Consider the following 24,105-nt stretch of genomic DNA (forward strand, 5'->3'; position numbering starts at 1 on the left):
TCCGTGGGGATAAACTGTCCCTCTCTTTTTTACTCCCTGCATTGGGATTATAGCTCAGGACACAAAACATACTTCTCGATTCCAGGAGTGTACTTGCAAAACCTGGCCAAGCAATTCTATGAGAACTTACAACATAAACAGGATTAGCTTTTGTGCACTGTGGTCACTAGTAAGCAAAGATGAAGCAACTCTGGTTGCTCAAAGACTGACAGCAAGCAAAAGCGAAAGTGGTACCGCAGGCAGCTGCCTCTGATGAACACTCCCACAGCAGGTGAGTTGGGAGTGTCTGAAACTTTGCTATTTCTGGGTGCATACCCCAACATTTTTTTTTTTTTTTAACCTGGGACTGGAAGAACAGGGGTGTCATTTTGTAGACTGGGTGCATGGTCAGGTTAAGAGATACAGAAGTCCAGTTGCATGGCTGGGCAGTCCATAGGCAACACTTGACTTTTTTGGGCCAGGTATAGGTAGTTCATAAATAAGGAAAAGAACAACAGTTTGACACTTTTTTGTTGACTAGACATTTTGTCAAAATGTGGCTGTGTTTCAATGAGTATTTTGCAGTGTACAATATTGTAAGTCGACAGTCTAATGTGTTTAGGCTTCTGTGGAAATAAATGCTAAAATATTGTTGTCTGCTTTGTATTTCACGCCTCCTCTATTTTTAGAGAAAGCACTGTAGTGTTATGCAAGTAAATTGCACTGTAACAGTTTTACCAAATCCAGCATTTTCAAGAACAAATTAAAATTTATATTTTTTTCCACAGACACCATTTATCTGTTTACTTGTGTGACACTGGTCAAATTTCACTAAGAGATATATACTGCCTCACTAATTCCTATCATATTTTATGTTTCTCTTTCACTGCAACGCACTAATCTCTCCATTGTTTAGTGAATCAGCTACAAAGAATAACATAAACTGTAGAAGAATCCCCTTGTGAATTTTGCCCACCATCTCTGAGCTAAGCCTGACTGCTGGGCCACTGTTTCTATGGAAACCAGGGGCAGACCGCACCCCTCCCCACGCTTACCCACAATTCGCAGCGGCCACGCCCCGGCTTCCACGGGAATAGGGCAACCAAGCCTGCTCGGGAATACGGCCCGCCCTGCCGGCATTTAGTGACATTTCGAGTTTTCATTGGCTAGTGCCGCCGCCTGTCAACCATTGTTTTCGAGGAGTAGGGTTAGGTTGTATCGGCTCCGGAGCTGTAGGAGCGGAATCCCTGGACCCAACCAGGCAGGGAGGGGAATATCTTGTTGTCCGCTTTCTCTACCTCCTCTTGTTTGTTCGGCCGGATGCCCGGTGGTCTGTGAAAGCGCTGAGAGACCGAGGTGGTCAGTGTCACCCCTCCCGGGTGGGAGAGGCCCCCGGTGCGGGCCACGGTGCCGGGGGGAAGGGATGACTCTGGACTCCATGATGGCCTGCTGCCTGAGTGAGGAGGTGAAGGAGTCCAAGAGAATCAACGCTGAAATCGAAAAGCAACTGAAGAGAGATAAAAGAGACGCAAGACGGGAGCTCAAATTGCTGCTTCTCGGTATGAAGGAGGGCAAAAAGGGGACAAGTAGCGGGTGTTCTGGGGCTGGATGCAGGTAGCAGATGTGTGTGTCAGGGATGCGAGGGTGAAAACCAGGAAGGTACAAGGCTGACAGTAGAGGGAAGGGTACCATGTGGATTGTGGGACATTGGAGATCTAAGGTGCTTTGCGTGAGTGGTGTTTCTGAGGTAGTCAGTATCCCCAAGTCCAGGCTGACACCAGTAGTGACTAAGTTGGGTTGTTAGATCTTATGGCTTTTCTTGTTAATTTTATTTACAGTGATTTCATTTTGTGTACATCCTTGCAGAGATATGATTACTCCTACATTGATGGAGGATTTCAAACTTTAAGATAACTTTTAAAATACAGTAGTGATTTTAAACCAGGGTGTTTTTTTATTTAAATCACTAGTTAGGAAGAACCCATGGATTTTCTTTTTTAGAATCATAACTTTTCCGATTATTTTTCCTGTTATATCAGACCATTATTGTTTTGGTTATGTATAGATAAATCATTGAAATTATTGGGGGGGGGGGGTGAACTACCTCCAGTTTAATATGTTATTCATTCATATTTGATCAACTTTGCAGCTGTACAGGAAGGAGAAAATGATAACAATTTAAATAGATGTATTTAAATTAATCATTACCTTAGTAACCATTTAGCTTTTTATTTAACTAAAACAATAACATTATATTTCATTTGTAATGCTTGACTCTCCCTCCTCACTCTTATCCTTGTGCAGATCTATTCCACTCCAGTTTTCTATTCATTGAGTTTCTTGAAACTTTAGTATTAGTTGATTCTGTATACCTAGATTTGTAGGGGAGCAATGGCATTAAAGAGACAAAGTAAAAAATGAAACTAATGATAAAGAAAAAGCATGCATATTGTTTAAAAAAAAATCCAATTTACTCATGTAATTTGACTTGTTCTCTTGGTATCCATATTTAAAACGCATAATTAGGTAGGTTCAGAGGCAATGCACTACTGTGAGCTAGCTTCTTGTTTCTGTCGCACCCATTGTGTTCAGCTTGGCCCCAGTAGAACATTGCTCTCCTTCAACAAAGGATACCTAGAGTATGAAGCACATTTTCTTTCATGATTATGAACTTTTAAGGTCTATTTCTCAACTGTTTTTTTTTTTTAAACATTTTTGCTGTGAAAAAGGGGGCGTGTTATTTCTGAAGACAGTCATAGTTTTGAAAACTACAAAACCAATAATATGTTCAAGATAGAAAGATTTCCCAAATAATCTTACAGCGACCTCTGGGAGAGCATGGCATTGTGAATGGTTTAATGGAATTAATTTACCAAAAAATAATTAAACATTTATAGCCATGAATATACAGCATCTTGCTATACAATGAAAAACCTTTTTTTTCAGGATGAATAACCTTTAGATTATAATGTATCTTAAATAGAAGCCATCTTTAAATATATTTTTTCCTCTAAAACATTTTATTTTTAAAAAAAAAATCCTATTTAAATAAACAAAATCTAAATTAAATAATAAAAACTTTTTTTTTTTTTTTTTTTTAAACTATCATTGATTTGTATCCACCACCCTGTTTTAAACCAGGCTGTTTAAATACAATACTGTGTCACAGCACTTGGCGTTGGCATGATAGAGCTGATGTAGAAGCTAATGTACATGGATTATAGCATACATAACTCAAAATCACTTTTAAAATGATTATTTTATTACAAAAATACTCGATATCCTTGGTTTAACCCTTCCATAGGGTTTAAACACCTAGTTGAGCGAACACGCAGAAAGTGGTAGTGGATTGCTACACCTGAAAGGGGACAAGGTTGGAGAACCAATCAGAAATGGCATATACTCACAACTACCAACCACCATGTCCTCAAGACTGGTATGGGAGTTTGCCTGGTGCATAAGATCAACCACTTTGCAAGGGTTAAACATCTAGCATTTGTGTAACAATCATATATTTTAAATTGTGAGTTCCAGAAGAATAGTAATATAGTTCATGAATTGAAACTGGACATTCAATAGTAGCTTTCCGTTTCACTTATTGAACTAACTGGGGACCACTATCATGTGGAATTAGTGTTAGCCAACTGAAATAATTCATTACTTCAAGAAAGCTTGATGTAAATGTAAGGCAAAAATATGAAGCCTAAGCTTTTTCAGTAGATAGGGGACAAAAGCATCAACAACCCTGCCCTAAAGCAGGGTTCTTCAAACATTTTTTCCCAAGGCCAGTTCCATGATACCACATACCTTTGCAACCCTATTTTTATGCTTGGTCTGGAAATTTCTGAAGTAATCTACATGATAGCTGCAGTTTTTGGCAAAATGACTAAAATGTGTTCACACTTTATTACTGATTGTATAGTGAAGCTTGAAAGTGTTGTAAAATGTAACAACACACAAACTCTTATACAACACAAACACGTCGCGACCCAGTAACCACGCTGTTGCAACCCAGTAGTCAGTCCCGACCCGTGGTTTAAAGAACCCTGCCCTAGAGCATGTATACCAGGTGCCAGGGTTCAATGGTACCTAAAAATAGGCCTAGGTACACTGGAATTTAAGCTCCTCACATGGGCCTAGTTTCTATTAAAGGCACATTAAACACTAAATAAATGCTTGATAGAATGATGCATTCAAAGAAAAGATTAGTCTGAGAATAACATGTTGATGTGTCTTAACATTTCTTTAGTTGTTTAGTGACAAAATAAGTTCAAAGTTGTATTTTCTATAAAATATTGGGAGCTGCCATGTTGTAACTTGGGTTACTTTCTCTGCTGTGGCCAATTAGGGACAGTTATAAATAATTTCACTGGAGTGTGCAGCCAATGGCTGTGCAAAATATAACTGTGTTCTGCACTTCCATTTCTAACTGGTACTGAAATGCTCGCAATTCCAGGAAAGGTGGACAAAAAAAATATAGCAAAAGTATATTGTAGAGTGTTTTTATGTAAACTGTTTATCATTTTGTATTACCGTCTGAGTGTTTAATGTCCCTTTAAGGTGGTAAAGTTTGGAAACTGGTGGTTGCATAAACAATCTTTATAGACTTTAATGGAGATAGATATTTTTATCACCAGTTTCTAAATTTACCACTTCAGTGAAAAATAGGCCTTGGATGGGAGGAAAAGTAGCATAGCTACTACTTTCCTATTTTCAATGTGCACTTTGTATTTCACACTACAGATAAACAGTAGCCTTTTCTTGCTTTCCTCTCCCTTCAACTTACTGTGTTCTGTGTGTTACACATAAAGCGGTTAAACCACTGCTGCATATGAGTAATAATGAGCCTAAATCACTACTGCAAATTATTGTCTTTGCATGTTTTGTTAAAAAGCAGGGACGTAAGATCAGGAGCGTGCATGTGTCTAGAGAACTATATGGCAGCAGCTTTTCATGAATGTTTTTTCATTTGCAAGAGCACTAGATAGTAGCACTAATTCCTGCCATGTAGTGCTCCAGCCACCTATCAAAGTATATCTTCAACAAAAAATACCTTGAGATAACAAAGCAAATTTTATAATAGAAATAAATTGGAAACTTTTTTTAAAATGTTCTTTTTGGGTTTCATATCCATTTAACAGTAATTTAGCATTTACCAATGTTTTGTTTACTGTGTGTGTGTATTCCTTGCAGAACAAATGCACTCACAGGACTTTTTAAAGGTGGAAAAACAAAGCTTTCTTTAACCTTTTAACGCCGTTATGCCGTTCTATTCCGTCATATTTACACTGGGCTTTAAAGCCGTTATGACGGAATAGAACGTCATATCAAACGGCTGTCCTGAAGCCTTCTGCGCTTCAAGGACTTGATCGCGGTCTGGAGGGCGTTCCTAGGGTTGTAGGGACGCCCCCCAGATGCGATCCAATAACTGAGGTGTTCCGATGTAGACACTTTAACCCTGTCACGAAAGGGTTAATGTAACGTTTTCAGGGATTTCTTCCCCTTCATCAGCATAACAAAAGGTGTTAAACATTCAAACTTATATACATATATGTGTAATAACCAAATAACAAATACCTGTGTCCACTCAGTGAAAATCACGGCAAACTTCTGTTTGGAACGTTTGTGTTCCAATCTGTGTGAAACCGGAAATATTAAGTATTATGTGAGTGCATTTGTTCTGCAAGGAGTAAACGTTACATTAAAGAAAGCTTTGTTTTTTCACTTTTAAAAAGTCCTTTGAGTGCATTTGTTCTGCAAGGAGTATTTATTTCATCTCTGAACCCAGGCAGATGTCCCTAGGAGGGTGACACAGTACATTGGACGGTGTGTGTGTATGTGTGTGTGTGTGTGTATATATATATATATATAATTTTATCCTATGGTGGCCACTTACAGGGATAATCCAGGTTAAGAGCTTTGTTATGCATTTTTATTTATTAATTCAACTATAACAAAGGAAGAATGAAAGGATAAAAAATAGAACACAAAATAACACGAACATAAGGAATTGTGATGTATACTTTTTTTTTTTTTTTTTTTTTTTTTTTTTTTTTTTTTTTTTTTTTTTTATATAGTGTTATGCCTGACTTAGACAGTTAACTCTAATATCCATATATAATTATAGAGATCAAACTTCAGAATTTACAAAACCCTTAAAGTGATGGTAAATCATATAGTTTTTGAAACACTAGGTTTTACCTGTGCTACAAATAAAGGGGACTTTGTTGTGAAGTATAAAATACTTCATACTAAAAGTTCCTTTATTTGCCTGCAGCGTATGCTGTGCTGAGTGCCTCAGGCCTCCCACAGCAGAAAGCTATTTTTGCAATGAGGTGACGTTTCCACCTCTTAGCCAATAGCTGTGCGGCCCAGTTGGCATTATGCTGTATGGCTAGCACGCTATTTGCTGATATTCACCTCATTGACAAAATAGTCTACTGCTGTGGGCGGCTTCAGGCTTTCAGTGCGGAATACGCTGCAGGCAAATAAAACTTTTTTTTATCTTTAAGTATTTTATTCTTCATGACGTAGTCCCCTTTATTTGTAGTGCTGGTAAATCCTAGAATTTCAAAAACTCTAGGATTTACCATCATTTTAATATTGTCAAGTTACCAAGTGTAATATTTGTTGTACTAAGGGGGAAATAGAAATTATAAACCTATATTTTCCAAGAGAGATCTCTAAGACTTTCGATAGAAAAGTCCTTTTTGGACCATCAGCTCTCTGTCTTAATTTGTATGCTCTATCTGAATCATGACAGTTTAATTTTGACTTTACTGTCCATTTAACCTAGCAAAGGAGTAGACAACTAGTTACGTGTGGGGTTGCTACAGCTAACATTCCATGTTGTATTGAATTGGATTACATTTTTGCACCATAATCGTCATGGCCTTTTAATTTCCAACAAGTGTATTGAAATAGATGACTTCACAGTATTTTTTTAGTTGTGTTGCAGTTTGATGGAGTATTATACAAAATTTTTTTTTTGTTCCTCTTTAAAGGGACAGTCAACACAAAAATAGGTTTAATGTATCCATAAAGTTGCCATAGATCGTTTTTTCCAGATATATGCCAGTGTTTAATGATAATCCGTTTTCAAGTTAAATCACTTTTCACCCGGCTGCCGTTTTTTTAAAATGTCATTGTAGCTCCGCCCCTTTTCATCACCTGTGACATCATTAAAATCCTGTGTTCACTATAACAGTTCTAAGTTACCAGTAACCGTTTTTCCCACATGCACAATGCACCTATTGTATTAGTGCCACTACTCACTGGCACTGTAATATGTCATATTCCCCACACAGTGCACTTGGACAGCATGTTTTTTTTTCCTTGTTATTTTTTCTAAAATGTGAAGAACATTATCAAGGGGAGTTGTGAATTATCAGTACTGAATCCATTGGCTGCGCATTGCATTTGTATGCAATGATAGAGGTGGCTCCTGCAGCTAAACTTAGTATAGAATGCGGGTATAGCCTGGGGAGAAATCCTGTAGCATCCCGGTGGGTAATAGCTGCTGCAGCGCCAGCAGCAATTCCCCTGTGAAGATCAGCAGGACCAAGTTGTGCAGCAGCAAGCAGCCAGGCAAGCTGGTGCCGAGCGATAAAGCCTTCCAGGAACAGCCGTGTATGCTGGACCACCATTCGCTTTACAAGTCCCGGACCGCAACCTCCAGCTCTAAGCATTATTAAAGTCATGTTTTAATCTGGCACATCTAAAAGCTGGTAATAAAATTTATTGAAGATTTATTCATGGAGACTTCAATACAGAAAAAAAAAATTCTTTTTAGGTTTGTTGTGGGCCATGTCACTATCCATCAATATGGCTGTGAGTTTTGCTGGTCAGCCAGTGATTTTACATCATATAGCCTCCCTGCTTAGAGCTGGAGGCTGCGGTCCGGGACTTGTAAAGCGAATGGTGGTCCAGCATACACGACTGTTCCTAGAAGGTTTTACCGCTCAGCACTAGCTTGCCTGGCTGCTTGCTGCTTCACAACTTGGTCCCGCTGATCTTCTTCACGGGGGAATTGCTGCTGGCGCTGCAGCTGCTATTACCCACCGGGATGCTACAGGATTTCTCCCCAGGCTATACCCGCATTCTGTACTAAGTTTCGCTGCAGGAGCCACCTCTATCACTGCATACAAATGCAATGCGCAGCCAATGGATTCAGTGCTGATAATTCACAACTCCCCTTGATAATGTTCTTTACATTTTAACGTTTTAGAAAAAATAACAAGGAAAAAAAGATGCTGTCCATGTGTACTGTGTGGGGAATATGACCTATTACAGTGCCAGTGAGTAGTGGCCTGAATAGAATAGGCACATTGCGCATGCGTGATAAACGGTTACAAGTAACTTAGAACTATTACAGGGAACACAGGATTTTAATGATGTTGCGTATGATGAAAAAGGAGCGGAGCTACACTGACATTTTAAAACGGCAGCAGGGTGAAAAGTGATTTAACTTGAAAACGGATTATCGTTAAAAACTGGCATATATTTGAAAAAAACGATCTAGGGCAACTTTATGGATATATGTTAAAACTATTTTTGTGTTGACTGTCCTTTTAAGTTGTAGTTGTAGTTAAGTTGTACAAATGTGTTCAAAATCTAGGAACTTTAGGAGCCAGAATCCTTTTGGCAATATATGTTGAGGGCTCTAATCCAAGGTGCCAAGGGATCCCTGGCACCTGGATTAAACCAGCCTTGTTGTAGGGGGCTGTATTTGTGCAGATTTTTTTTTTCAAAACAGGTTAATTCTCTACCATATTATTTTTATCAAAACGAGTTTGAAAATAATGGGCTGTTTGGAAAAAGACAAACCATTTTAGTTGAGAAAGGAATGCCTGTATTAAAATTTGAATTTTGAATGATAGGAAATGTTTCTCCCTGACTTGAAGTTCCGTTTTTTTGAGTTAACGATGGCAAGGAAGAAATATTGGAGATATAATAGTGATATACGATGTAATGCTTGAACTTAAGTTTCTGTAATATGCAGAACTTTTTAACCTTGATTAATGTTTTAAAGTGCTTTTCTTTTTGTTTTTTTTATTTAATGGTGAGGTCTCCTCAGCATGCTCATGTCGCTGTTTTGATTTGTGTGATGGGATTTAAAGATCCCACACGTGTACGAGAACTTCAATTCCTATCATGTTGCTTGCAATTTCTGATTTGTGAAATTGAGAGAACACTGCCCACGGGTGCTGCTTGCACTTCTAAACCAATAGCCATGCGTGTCAACTGCCGCTGAGTTTAGCGATTATTCAACGGCACAGGGAGAGCTTAGCTCTTCTTTTTTTTTTTTTTTTTTATATAACATAATAGGCCCGAAATTTGGGAGTGAGCTTATAAAATGGTTCTTGACATATATTTAGGGATTTTCTTCTGTTGTTAATAAGTTACCTTTTGATTGTGTTTTTAGTAAAGAACGATGTTAAAGTGCAGGTCAATTTCGATGAATTAGTGCCCGGTTTTTAATAATCCTATTAAAAACAAGGGCACTATAATTCATCAAAATTGACCTTTTCACGTTTTTCTTCAAAAACTTAACATTTTAATCCTGACAGCCGATTCAGCGATTGCCCCGGCCGGCGGAAGCCTCTTCATACGTCAGCAATGACGAATCCGGCTTCCTCCAATCATGGCTTCCCCCGGGGCCTGAGGCAACGCTGTGATTGGAGGAAGCCGGATTCCTCATTTTGGACCTGCAAAGAGAGGCTTTGCTAGGGCGGAGAAAGCGCTGCAGCAGCTGTCAGGATTAAAAGGTAAGTTTTTGAAGAAAACAAGTGACATGTCAATTTTGATGAATTAAAGTGCCCTTGTTTTTAATAGGATTATTAAAAACCGGGCACTAATTCGTCGAAATTGACCTTCACTTTAAAGGTACATACCCCTATAGTGTCCATGTTTCTGCTTGAAACTATATGAGCTGTCCCAGTCAATGTTTATTTTTGTTTTTTGTTTTCTGTTTAAATTGTGAGCAGTTTGCTTTACTCTTATCAACTTTGTAAAAGCCTTTTAAATAGATTTTCAAATTAACTGAAAATGCTGATTTTTCTCTAGCAACATATTGCCCCCTAGCTTTTAAATACATCTTCCATAACTCTTTTGGTGGACAAAAACCTACCCTGCAAGCATAAAACATTTTAGCACAGGAACCTTATTCTGAATATTTTTTTATTATTTTAACATATTAAGATAATTTAAAATGCAGAAAAAGCCTTTTATTTGACCTTTTTATCATCTCTGTAGTCATTCTCGGATTTTCGAATGAAAAGCTCTTAGCAATGAACAGAAGGCATTTCCAGAGACACTATTTTTAATCTAGCATGCACCCTGGTTGACTTCACTCTGCAAAGAGTTCTGACCATTACGCAGCATGTTGAGCCGTCAGCCCAGGAATGTAGCCTTATGGGGATTCTAGTTTCTGGGCATGATTCAGAGTGCAATGCTAGCACCTACTTTGGTGCAAATGCAACCTTTTGAAAAATTTCTGACTTGATGACCAAAGAGTAGGGTAATGGAACAGAGATGCCATGGATTTGTCAAACACTGATTTAAATTTTTGTGTAAATTAACAGAAAATGTGTGTGCACAACTGATTCCTGGGTTTAGTTGCTTTCTTTCAGATCAGTTCTATAGCTGTGTTGGTAAACTGCCACAGACATGAGGGGGAAGTTTTCAGGACAGAAACCTCCAGCACAAACTGCAATATGAAAAAAAATAATACGTGCACGCACACAAACACACACACGCATGCATGCATGTTTAGGCACCCCTGACAATTTCCATGATTTTAATTTATAAATAATTGGGTGTTTTGGATGTGTGTATATGTATGTGTGTGTGTATATATGTATATATATATATATATATATATATATATATATATATATATATATATATATATATATATATATATATATATATATGTGTGTATGTCTCTGCACTAATATGCAAAATATAGAAGCATTTGATTAACACAAAACCATGTCATGTCAAAATTAAGTCAATTTAATGAAATAAACAGGAGAAAAAAGAGAAATGAAACAGAACGATAATCTAAATTTCATGCATAGTCAAACATAGATACTTATATACTCATGACAGATTTAAGAAACGTATATTTTGGAAAAGGTACATTGATGATGTCTTTATGATCTGGACTGGTGATGTCAATTCTTTATTATCCTTTTTTGAAGAATTAAACAAATTTGATTGCAACCTCCAATTTACCATGGAACATGACCCATGTACTCAAAATTATTTAAATACCACGGTAGCATTGAGAAATGGTTTCTTGTCCACAGACGTATTTAGGAAACAGACTGATTGGAATAATCTTCTGGCATTCACCAGTTTTCATCCTCCGCAAACATTGAAGAGCCTTCCTTTCAGCCAACTTCTGAGAGCTAAAAGATGAGACCCGGTTGAATGATCAATTCAAAGATTTCTTTGTTAGGTTTCAGAATACGGGTTATCCATTGGATTTACTAGAGACACATAAACACAAGGTAGTTCTTATTCCCCGTGAACAGTTAATTAAAAAACAAGTCAAAATGAAAACCCTCAATGATAGGATTCCTTTTGTAGTACCATATGGGTATCATATTCAACCTTTAAAGAACATTTTTAATAAAACACTGGACCCTGTTATCGGAAGATAAGACTTTAGCTAAGACTTTTAAGGACTTTCCTCTTTTTTCATACAAAAGGAATCGGAATTTCGGAGACATTCTAGTTAAGGCTGATGTGGGCCCTGGTCAGAGTATAGTAGCTAGTGAGGAAGTTCCTCATGGCACCTTTCCATGTAACAGTTGTGCACAATGTAATTCAATCCAACTCAGAGATACTATTACACATCCGAGATCCGGTAGACGCCTTTCAATCAAAGGTCATTTTACATGCATATCACAATTTGTTATTTACGTAATTAAATGCCCGTGTGGTCTGGCCTATGTTGGCGAGACCACTAAAGCAATAAAAGAAAGGGTCAAACACAAAACGGCCATAGGTTAATTGGATTCCTCGGCCCCTGTAGCCCACCATTTTTACAATATTAGGACATAATAAAAGTCAGTTGAAATTCCAGGTTGTAGATGGTGTAGGCCCATTGAGGAGGGGTGGAAACAGACAGAAATTGCTGTTTGAGAAGGAAGCACTTTGGATTCAGAAATTGGATTCCATGATTCCTTATGGTCTCAATAGGGAGATTACTTGGGGCACTTTTATCTAGTGACTGTGTCTCATCCACTGACTGTATTCTAGAGTTAGCTTGATTTGAATTGACTCCTGCTGTTCTTTGTAAATAAAATTGTTTAATATTTAGGTAATTACTTTTTTTTTTTTTTTTTTTTTAGGTAATTTTTTTTTGCATGTTGCAATGCAAGCATTCATAATGCCATCTTTTTTTTTTTTTTTTTTTTTTTTTTTTTCTTTTGTTATTTTGTTATGTGTTTATCCACATACCATATGCCACTTTTGGTATTCTTTCTTTGTTATGTGTTGCTCTATATGTTTGTATTTTGCAGCTGTGGTGACTGTGAAATTGTTTATATGTATGTATGTACTACATTCTTTGTATAGAGTGTTTTGCTCATGACATTCATTTATGCTATTCTCAAGCTGAGTAGGCGTTACCTTAGTAGCCTTAAAAGAAGGAGTCAGTCTTGGAAAGATAGGTCAAGTTGAAGGGCGGAGCCTGAAACATGTGTTGCCTGTTGTGATGCCAGACTGAAGCCGATGCAAGTGGGCTGGTTTGAAAATTTCTTGAGATTGCCTTGTTCCAGTGCCTTTCCTACATATTGCGGCATTGCATTCCCTGATACGTGTGGATCATCATCAAGTTGCCCTCTGCTCCGGATGGATTGGGTGAGAGCGTTCACTGAACGCAATTGAAATACAGGCTTTACATCTCACTGGCGCGGACCTCGGTCCTGGAGTGCAGGTGTTATTGAAATACACAAGTCTTATCATCTACATTACTATCACATCTTGGTTCAAGGCAATCATATGACATAAACTGTCGATTCACATTCTGCATATTATGTTGTCAATGGCCGGAATTATTGCATAAACTGCTTTCTGACAAATTGCCTTTACTTATGACACAGCACGTTGACATATATGCATGAACTACCTTACATCACCGCTTGCATCTAACCTTGCTTAGCTATAAGCTTATTCAATATTGCATCTAATTCTGCCACAGTTTCTGCTTGGCTTTAAGCTTATTCATTACAGTCTGGACTGACTTCATTGTTGTTTTTTATTATTTCTGAACTGGGGATGCCCAGTATACTGTGTTTGCATGTGTTATATGTATCTATGTTTGATTATGCATGAAATTCAGATTATTATTCTGTTTCATTTTTCTTTTTTCTCCTGTTTATTTCATTAAATAGACTTAATATTGACATGACATGGTTTTGTGTTAATCACAAAACCATGTCAAACATTGAGGTTTGTTAGTAGGAGTATACCTCAGTCTCGAGCACTTTTTTTTTCTTATACTTGATTCATATACTATATATATATATATATATATATATATATACCCACACCATTACTGTTAATGTCAGGGCATTGGTGATGAGTCTATGGAACTCCTGTCTTTCAGTTTAGCGTCCTAGTGGCATGAGTAACATGACCCTTTACCTAGTATGTATGATTTCAGCACGTACCTTATCAATATAATATACTTAGCGAGACCTCTGATACTCCTTTTTGGTTTGGGCTTTTGGCTCATTTAGACCTTATCTATATTTTCTGTACCGCTACAGCTTTATTGCTACCATTTACAGATGCGGTTAGTTATCTATCTATAATAGTTCTTTTTTTAATTAGATACACCGTTAATAACTGCAACTATAGCGATAGTAGCATGTGGGTCTCCCTGACAATACATGGAGGTTTACAGTGACCTCTAACTATATTACGCTAGCCTTGTGTCCATAACAGTAATGCTGTACACGTTTTCCACATTACGCAAAACTGTAACCACTTTGATACTGGCAAGCGGGTTTCCCTGGTAATGTTTGCAGGTTTACAGTGCCCTTTCATTTATATCATGATAGCCCTGTACCTAGAGTAGTATTGTTGTACATGCTCTCTATATGGTTTACTCGTATACTGATTATGCGCTAAACTTTAATCAATGTCTAAGTAATCATTCAGAGTGGTTATTTTGTTTTTAGGTTAATTCTTGCCTGTACATACGTTTGCACAACGTTGATATATTATCCATATTCTAAGAACGAGTGAAAGCTAATCCACTAAGATACAATTACATAGCTACTTAGAGTTGCGAACGTCTGTATATGTATTCCCTCTGAGTACCAGTTTTATTACTTTGACCTGCTTAGTAATTTGAATATTCAGTATTAACACAAGTTTGTCTAAACGTCATCCATAACAATGTGTGTACCAATCATGTCTCTCACAACTTAGTACTATGAGGGAATAAACATTATGTTGTATTACAATGCTGAATCAGACACTTATTTATATACTCTAACATTTGTATTCTCTAACTTGCAACCCAGCCAATTTTCTCAGTTAATAAATTTGAATGCAGGTGTATGCAACTATGTATGGGTAATACCTTACCGCAGAGTTATATGTATACTGTATTAAACAACAATATTAAGAAAGCCCTGCACACTGCTGCATTGTCAGCATTAGACCATTTATATCACATACACTTGGCCACTGGTCGTAATTTTAAGTTGCTCCCTGTTTTAAATTTTATTTTTGATTAAAAGTTTTATATGTTAAACAATTCAGTCTGAGTACCTTACCCAGTTCCGTTGCCATATCTCCTTATGTGTAATATAATTTATTAATTGTGTTTGGACTCTGGAGTGCTACTATGGAGGGGTCATCCCTCCTTTTCTCCTTCTTTGTCCCTTTAAAATACTTGGCCCATGATTAAACACGGGGGAAATTAGGATTAAAATCTTCCCTAGAAATGTTTGTGTATAAAACCATTGCCTCATTAAGCTAGCTTTTGAAATATCTTTATTCCATTCTAGTGCAGAAATCCTCAATCTTGGCCCTCCATAGGTTTTGGAACTACATTTCCCTGATATGCTGGCTGAGCATCATGGGAAATGTAGTTCCAAAACCTCAGGAGGGCCAAGATTGAGGATGTCTGTTCTAGAGTATTATTAGACTAACTTTTTGTCTCCGTCTTGAAAGCTAGACCCCTAAATATTCTGGCAATTATAGCAAATTTGACTGTGCTTTCTTAAATAATTCCAAGATATTCTTAGAAACAGTAAATTAATTGTGAATTTAAAGGTGCATTATACACTAAATTTTGTTATTCCCTGCCTCCCTTTAGTTGCCACCATGTTGAAACCTAGGTTTGAAAATTGTGGAACCTATAATTGTAGGGAGGTGCATAAAATGTATTGTGTTTAAATTCCTTTTAAGAAATCCTCATTGCATCAGTGTGTTTTTCTCTAGTTTACTATCCTAGTAAACACTTTTTAACTATTCTAAAGGTTTTATCAAAACCACTAAACTCAAGTCTTCCTAGTTCTTAAAAGAAGTTAATTATGGTATTTATGTATCTTATGGCATTAATCAATTTTTTTTTTTGACCTTTAAAACAGGATTAAATATATATTGGCATTAAGGAATATGGCCCCTCTAAAAGCATTTATGGTAACAGGCCTCCCCTCAAACATACTTATCTGTATATTCCGGTTGCCATACATCTCTAGTTTGTTATGGGAAGTAGCCATGTTTACTGTCTGTCTGCCCTTTGGGCTTTCAATAGTATCAAGAGCATTTGCAACAGTTTTAATGAAGCTCATTGCGAAGCTGTCCCACTGTCTGTATGAGATTATAAAGGTGGCTCAATCAGTTTTTGTTGCTGGCATGCAAGTTTCTGACTTTTCTATCCAAAAATGGCTGGATGTTAATCTTACAAAGAAGCCACCCAATAATTCCCTGTCAGACCATTCTGAACTAAAGTTTTTCCTGTAGGCAAGGTAGTTTTAACATATGGTCAAATCTTTTTGATATACCGATTTAATACTGGAGTATTTTTTTTAAAGGGATATAAAAAAAATATATAAAACCACTAACACAAAGTTTAATTAAATAGAAGATTGTCAAATACCTGCAATTAGAAATTCTCTCTCTCCTTTCGCCGCAATATAATAATAAAGTGCAATCCCTTTCCAAACCCACCGTGGGACTCGCTATGCAAGTCCTATTACAGTGGGTTACCTCAGTAGAAGTTGAGCCATGTCTTCCGGGAGCATACACAAAACCTTGCATGTGCATACATTAGCTTTTGCGATAGTGCATGCCCACTGAGTACATGGCATAATCGTAGTCGCCATCATGCTGATACAGTGCCTGTTTGCATTGTGCTAGTGACACTGATCCATTCTCCATGCAAAGAAGCATTATGATGTCCTTTTCGGATGACAGCAAGTTACTATAGTGAGCATGAGATCATTTGTCCACAATGCGCATGTGATCTGGATTGTGATATGGCATAATGAATATGCAAATTTATAGCGTTGTGATTGTCTCTCAGCTTTTCGAAAGCCACAACCATATTTGGAGACAGAGAAGCATAGAAAATAAGTGTTATACTTTAAACTAAGATAATCTTTCATATGCCACTGATTTATGTGTTTCTGCAGAGTTTCGTAATTCTTTAAGAGGGTTTCAAGTATATTGTTGAAATAAATATTCAATATTCATCACATACAGTCACCCAAACCGAATAATATTTTTGTTAATGAATGTGTTTTTTTTTTTTTTTGTTGTTGTTGTTGTTTGTTTTTTTTTCTATTCCAATCACACAATGTGCACATAGAGCAGGGCTCGACAAACCTGGGAGCCACTGGCTCCTAGAATTGTACTCCTTGCACCTATTTTGGGTTATTCTCCATATATCGATATACAAATACTAGTCTGGTTCCTAAATGTGTGCCTGGCTACTAAATATTCTTACTGGCTCATCACAAGATAATTGTCTGTGCATATCCCTACTTTGCTGACTTACATGAGGTAGAGCACTGTAACCACTTTTTTGATGGGTCCTTAAAGGGACAGTAAAGGTTCAGAATAATGTTATATAAATTTGCACACCGTGCAGAATTATATAACATTATTTAAGCGGTAACTTCAAAAATGTAAAAGTATTTTCAGTGAACGTTGGACTTCGCTCCAGGATCTACTGAGCGGGTCTTGAATATCCAAAGCGCTTCACGTGCTTGCTGGTTAGTCACAGCACGCCCGGTTGCGCTATTGGAATGAATGTAACTCTCTCCCGCTGTGGTCTAGTAGCGTGAGCGAGCTACATTTATTCCAATAGCGCGACCGGGCGTGCTGTGACTAATCAGCAAGACCATGTAGCTCTTTGGATATTAAAGACCCGCTCAGTAGATCCTGGAGCGGAGTCAAACGTTCACTGAAAATTCTTTTACATTTTTGAAGTTACTGCTTAAATAATGTTATATAATTCTGCACTGTGTACAGAATTATATAACATTATTCTGAACTAGGGCTGCAACTAACTATTTTCATAATCGATTAATCGGACAATTATTTTTTCAACTAATCAGATAAAAAAAAAAAAAAAAAAGAATCGATTGTTTCCTATATTTTTAATTGAATCCACATACTGAGTGTTACAAATATAATCTTCAGACTAAAACTTTACATTAACACAACTGTTAATTGAGAACTGTTAATTAACACAATTTTTAAGCGGCAAAGCACAGTTTCATAATTAAGCCAAACAAAACCCAACACTGTTTGAAAAGAGGTAGAACTTCCACCTTGGCAAGGGGCCTCTCAATAACTTCATTCTAAAATAAAAAATATCTTGAATATCTTTATGCAATGGTAATTAACCAGCTATAAGGTTAGGTGAAAATATCTAGTCCGCTCTAAAAATAACAGATATATACTTATAAAGGTTGAATCTGGTACATATCACAATTGATTGAATATATATATATATATATATATTGGAAAGCACTCTCTGGTCTTTTTATGAAGAATTTTTAATAAATCAAGCATTTTTTTATTATTTATTTATTTTATGAAGAATTTTTAATAAATCAAGCGTGACGTTTCGGGGACACACTCCCCTTCCTCAGACAAACAAAAATTGCATTCAACTGAAAATTTAATCACAACTAGCCCCTCCCCCAGTGAGAAAATTGCGCCAAAATTCAAAAAACAGTTGTCATGGTGATCCTCAATAAACAAGTACTGGCTATCCAAAGCCTAGTGTAAAATACACAACAAAGGAGCTCTGTATGCATAAAATAAATCAAATACATCATTATATAGAGCAAATAGATGTGAGCAATAAAATATAAATGCATTAATTCTAATAGTGTGCTCATTATAATGGCGTCAAGCTATTGTAATCATACATAAGTGAAAATATACCACACAACAAAATTAAGTGTAAATCTATTATATATCTGTTATATATTTAACACCCTGGTTAAAGTGAACTGTAAACAAAACTGTGATACGTGTAGTATCAACTATTTACTCGTGATAAAGACAACCTGGATGGACATAGATACCTTTACACAGCAGAAACCGTATTAGGGTTCAACCCCAGTAACCAAGTTTTTCAATAAATGACGCTTGATTTATTAAAAATTCTTCATTAAAAGACCAGAGAGTGCTTTCCATTATTCATATATTCATATCTGCTGGCATCTAATATCCTGGAAGTGAGAGTGCTCTCATAAAAAAAAAAAAAAATAAATAAAATATATATATATCCCAATAAAAAAACAAATCAAAAGCGCTAAGGACTGTATATCAATAACAGGACAAAGCCTTACACATTTATTTATACAGTACATATAATCAGCAATAGCAAGTAATCCGCTAATAATTGTGCAAACAGATAATAGTGCACATCAATTTAAATGACTCCCATCAATCTAGGGGCTAGGTGTAAATAACAAGCTTGGCACTATATCATGCAAAGCATAGTTCCAAATCACCAGATTTAATATAAACAATCCAAATGATGACTCCTATTATCTTAGTTGCACATAAGCCAGGGGTAGTTGTAAACTTATACTCTCCTGAAAAAGTGAAAAGTATAAGTCTGTAGACATCCTTTAGGCTAAGGGCATAACCATAAAACACAATACCATTTACAGGAGCTCAGTGGAGTGAAGCAGCTGGTGTTGTGCACAGACCAACTAATTGCAAACCAACTAATCGATTGAGATTTGATGACGACTATTTTCGCAATCTATTAATATTGATTATGACGATTAGTTGTTGCAACTCTGTTCTGAACCTTTACTGTCCCTTTTAAAGGGACAGTTTTATTAGAAAATGTTTGTTTAATAAAACATATAATCCCTTTATCTTTAGAAAGTAATGATGGTCCATAAGGATCCATAACATATGAGATATATTTCCTGCCACCAGGAGGCGGCCAAGAACCCATAAGAGCTTAAAATCCCTCCCATCTCTAATCAGTTTTGTACTTGATCTCATAGCAGTTGGTTGAGTATAGAGGTGTTTCCAGCTACTTGCTTATGGATTTTAATCTGGGAGTTCAGACCAATGTGATAATCCCTGGGAATTATTCACAAAGTAGAGAGACTTTACAGCAGCTGAATGATACAGGGACATAGGAATACCTTGTTATATGCGCAGTATTTCCCTATGGGACTTCAGCAATTACTACCCTCAGGCGTTGCAGGGACTTGTCCTACAGCCTTCCCCTGAGGGATACAGGTATTTCCTACTGATATCCTCTGCGTTACCCGTACCAGCACTGGATGGGCTCTCTACTGGATACTGCTGCAGCTGCATGTTTGGTAAGCCGATGGAGGGGTGCTACTTTTAAGATAAATGACTTACCACAGCACACACACAGCCCAGAGGCTATTTGTAGGTACTCTGACACAGGTGCAGCATAGCCAAGGGACTTGCTCTCCTCATGACACCCTTTTTTCAGGTCTCAAAATGCCCTAACCTAACCAGGTAAGACTGGTATCCTTCACAGCCTTCTGGCAGCTCTAGCGAACCATTTTAAGGACTTTATTGAGACTAGGTGCCTGGCCCTTTAAGAAAATTGCTTTGTGTAGTTAGCGGTTCAGTAGTGGATACTCCGGAGTGGTGGGGGTTATTTTATTGTAAGTGTGAATTTACTGCTGGTTGCGCACTTTTTTTTTTCTTTTTCTTCTTATATACGTTTTAAGCCTCTCTGAGGTACTGGCATTATACCTCTGTAGCAGCTCCAGAGTTAAGAGGAAAGCCCCTCAACTTCCTGGGCTTTCCTCTTCACTCCGGAGTTGCTACAGAGCAGAAAAGCAGCTCAGGAGTCTTTGCCCTGTATTTCTTCAGCCATTACCAGCTAATCCTTGGTCCTATCACTGGAGGAGGGGTGTGAGTATTGTTTTCTCAGTATAAATATCTGAGCAGATGAAACCTTTCTTCTGCTGACCTATTCAAGAAAGCAGTGTGGTTGCTGTATGTTTATACTTTGAAACATTACAGATCTGATGTGTGCCTTAGCTGACACAACTCCCTTGCTTTTCATACTTTAAGATGTATGATTTCAAAATGCAGTGTGATGTGGGACAACTCTCCCACATTCTATATTTTTGGTAATCATGGAGGTAATCTATGGTGGTAGGTTTTGTGCAGCCTGGCTGCCCTGGATAGTAGTGAATGAGTTTATTCACTGTTGCATGTGTTTTTCAGACAATGGGTTATGCTTTTGGGTAATTTTTTTTATGTACTTACAACCTGAAGACTGAAAATATTGGTCTAGATTTAGAACAAATTTAATGAGCTTGGGCAGGGGTGTCCAAACTTTGCTCTCCAGAGGTTTTGGAACTACATTTCCCATGATGCTCAGCATTTGGAGAGCAAAATTTGGACACCCCTGAGCTTGGGTTTTCCCCTGGGATTTCCAGAGTGCATTTGTGGACTTTGACATGAGCCAGTAAGATCAAACAGGATAGTTTCAAGGGGTTTCTAGGTTACTCATTATCTCCATTGTTTGCCCATTTACTCTAACCTATTCATATTCAGTTGTTTCAGTCCTCCTCTAGAATACACCTTAATCAGGTAGTATCCCATCAAACACTACCAATAAATAAATAAAAGGATCTGCATAGATTTCCTTGTTTTCCCTGCAGAGTCTTTATTAGCCTTTTGATCTAGTTAGTTCTAAATGTTTGTCAGTGCATTAGATGCAAATAAAGGGATATGAAGCCAAAAAAGTTTCTTTTGTGATTCAGATAGCGCGTGCAAATTCCTAATTTTATTCATATTCCATTTTATTTGGTCTTTTGTTGAAAAGCAGGGACATGTGCTTAGGAGTCGGGCCCTTTTCTGGAGCACTTCATGGCAACAGTTCTGCAAGAATTTTATACATTTACAAGAGCACTAGATGGCAGCACTATTTCCTGCCATGCTGTGCTCCTGATTCCTACCAAGGTATATCTTCAACACAATACCATGGGAATGAAGTAAAATGGTATGCTCTGTCTGAATCCCAAAATAATTTTTTTGGGTTTCATATCTCTTTTAATGCAGTGTTTTTAAAATCTGCTTTGCTGTTGCTTGGGACCTGTGCAATAAAAGGTTGGATGTTGTGATATTACCTAAGTTATTCAGAGCTATGATTTATGTATGTATGTATGTTCTGCACTTAAAGACATTCCATGAAACTTTGTGTGGTTCAGCTTATCGACCAAAAGACCAGCTCCACACTGATCCATTGATTATGCTTCAGCAAGCAGTTTCTTTGTCCACATGCCTCTGAGGTCCGCTGGGTAGCTTGGCTGATAGGCTTCTACGATTCAAATTCACTGTTTGACAGCGTGTGTTGAAAACTGCTCACTGCTAGGAAGCTCCGTGCACCAATAGCTTGTAAGGGCCGTGAAAGGTGCATCACCCACACCTGACATTGGTGGGCCAATTGCAGACAGGAAAAATTCCCAACGGTGTTATGTTCAGGAGGTGCCAGGTAGAAGAGAAAATAGCACAGTTCAAAGAAGAAAAATATTGGCACCCTCCAGAGCGGTTAAAACACTTCTTGTTTATGTGTCACATAAAAGAACAAAGGTTACAACAGTCAAAGCACGCCTGACATGTTTCGGCTTGGTAGCCTTAATCAGACGTGCCATATTGGAGTAGACCTCTGCTATTTAAAAACAAAACTGTGAACCTATTGGTTAATTGTAATGTACATGTGACCAATTATTTAATTTATCATGGTGAACAACCATCAACATAACCCTATGTGTGCTTGCTAACACCAGTACCTACAGATTCTTGGTATATGAACCTTGTTTGCGACAATGATTACTTCCATTAAATATATATATGCATACAACACCTACATAGCATTTGGAGATAGATAGAAAAATTAACGAATGGAGCTAATCTGAAAAATATAAAACTGACAATACTAGTACAAATGTGCTATTGACCATTTTACTAAGCGAGTAAACTTATCACACATTAATAAAGGATGCAAGCGATACAAAAATGTCAAAGAATCCCCTCATTTCCTCTATTATGCACATGTATAAATATGTACAATTGTTAGGGTTATAATTCATAGCAGTGAATTAAGCACACATGTGAGTATATACATATGTATTCACAGGTGTCATTTGTTCTTATGTAGAAAGAAAGAAAATGCTTGTAATTACCTCAATAAAGCTGTGTGGTGACTAAAACGATATATTACAAAAATATATTTTACACACTGTAGTTTTCCTGTGGCTTTTGCTTGCTGTGCTCCTGCGCTAGGTAAAGCTGTCGCTGTTATTAGACAGGGAGCCCTTGACATGCCATTTAAAAATAAACTGACGTGCAGTAGAGGATGGTTTTGCTTATATTTCTTTTACAAGATATGACGAGTCAACCAATTTCATCCTTATGGGATATTGCCTCCTGGTCAGCAGGAGGCGGCAAAGAGCTCCACAGCAGAGCTGCATAAATAGCTCCTCCCTTCCCCTCCAACCCAGTCATTCTCTTTGCCTGTGTTAGTGATAGGAAGAGGTAAAGTGAGGTGTTAGTCTAGATTCTTCAAGAGTTTTTTATTTTCAAACGGTATCTATGTGTGCTGTTTTTATTACAGAGCAGCTTCTGAATAGTCTTATAGGCTATGGGAACTGGGGGATTTCTGTATCCACCGCCTCCCATATTTGTGCTGCATTTTCTGTATATGGTCTTGTGAGGTTGTAACCAAGACCCTGCTTTCTCTTACATGCTGTATCCAGTCCACGGATTCATCCTTACTTGTGGGATATTCTCAATCCCTACAGGAAGTGGCAAAGAGAGCACACAGCAGAGCTGCCCACATAGCTCCCCTCAGGCTCCGCCCCCCCCAGTCATTCTCTTTGCCGCTATAACAAGTAGCATCTCCACGGGAGGGTAAAGAGTATGTGGTGTTAGAAGCTTTGGATGATTTATCTGTAGTACCCTCACAACACTCTGAAGTGGCAGTGAGGGACGGTCTGTCCGAGGGAGAAATTTCTGACACGGGAAAAGTTCCTCAGCGAGTCAGATTCATTAGCGTTTAAATTTAAGCTGGAACACCTCCGCGTCCTGCTTAAGGAGGTTTTAGCTACGCTGGATGATTGTGACCCCATGGTGGTCCCAGAAAAATTGTGTAAAATGGACAGGTTTTTAGAGGTCCCTCTATACACTGATGCGTTTCCGATCCCGAAGAGGGTGGCGGATATTGTGGATAGGGAGTGGGAGAGACCAGGTGTACCTTTTTGTTCCCCCCCCATGTCTTTAGGAAAAAGTTCCCCATAAATGACCCCAGGCGGGACGCGTGGCAGACGGTCCCTAAGGTAGAGGGAGCAGTTTCAACACTTGCTAAGCGTACAACTGTCCCAATAGAAGACAGTTGTGCTTTCAAAGATCCTATGGATAAAAAATTGGAAGGTTTACTGAAGAAAATCTTTGTTCAACAAGGTTTCCTTCTTCAGCCAATTGCCTGCATTATTCCTGTAACTACTGCAGCGGCTTTTTGGTTTGAGGGGTTGGAGGAGTCGCTCCAGAGGGAGACTTCATATGACGAAGTCATGGATAGAATTCATGCTCTAAAGCTGGCTAATTCTTTTATCACTG

General features: G+C 37.7%; 1 protein-coding gene across 1 annotated transcript in view; it reads left to right on the forward strand.

Annotated features, from left to right (window-relative positions):
• Window positions 1–1,119: 1,119 nt before the first annotated feature.
• The window catches only part of LOC128647246 (guanine nucleotide-binding protein subunit alpha-11), a 225,565-nt gene continuing 202,579 nt past the window's right edge, over window positions 1,120–24,105 (forward strand). Inside the window, exon 1 of the mRNA XM_053700037.1 lies at window positions 1,120–1,593. Coding sequence (XP_053556012.1) covers window positions 1,403–1,593 — 191 coding nt within the window. The 5' untranslated portion in view covers window positions 1,120–1,402. The remainder of the gene's footprint in view (window positions 1,594–24,105) is intronic.

Source organism: Bombina bombina, chromosome 2, assembly GCF_027579735.1.
Source record: "Bombina bombina isolate aBomBom1 chromosome 2, aBomBom1.pri, whole genome shotgun sequence".
NCBI classification, from domain to species: Eukaryota; Metazoa; Chordata; class Amphibia; order Anura; family Bombinatoridae; genus Bombina; species Bombina bombina.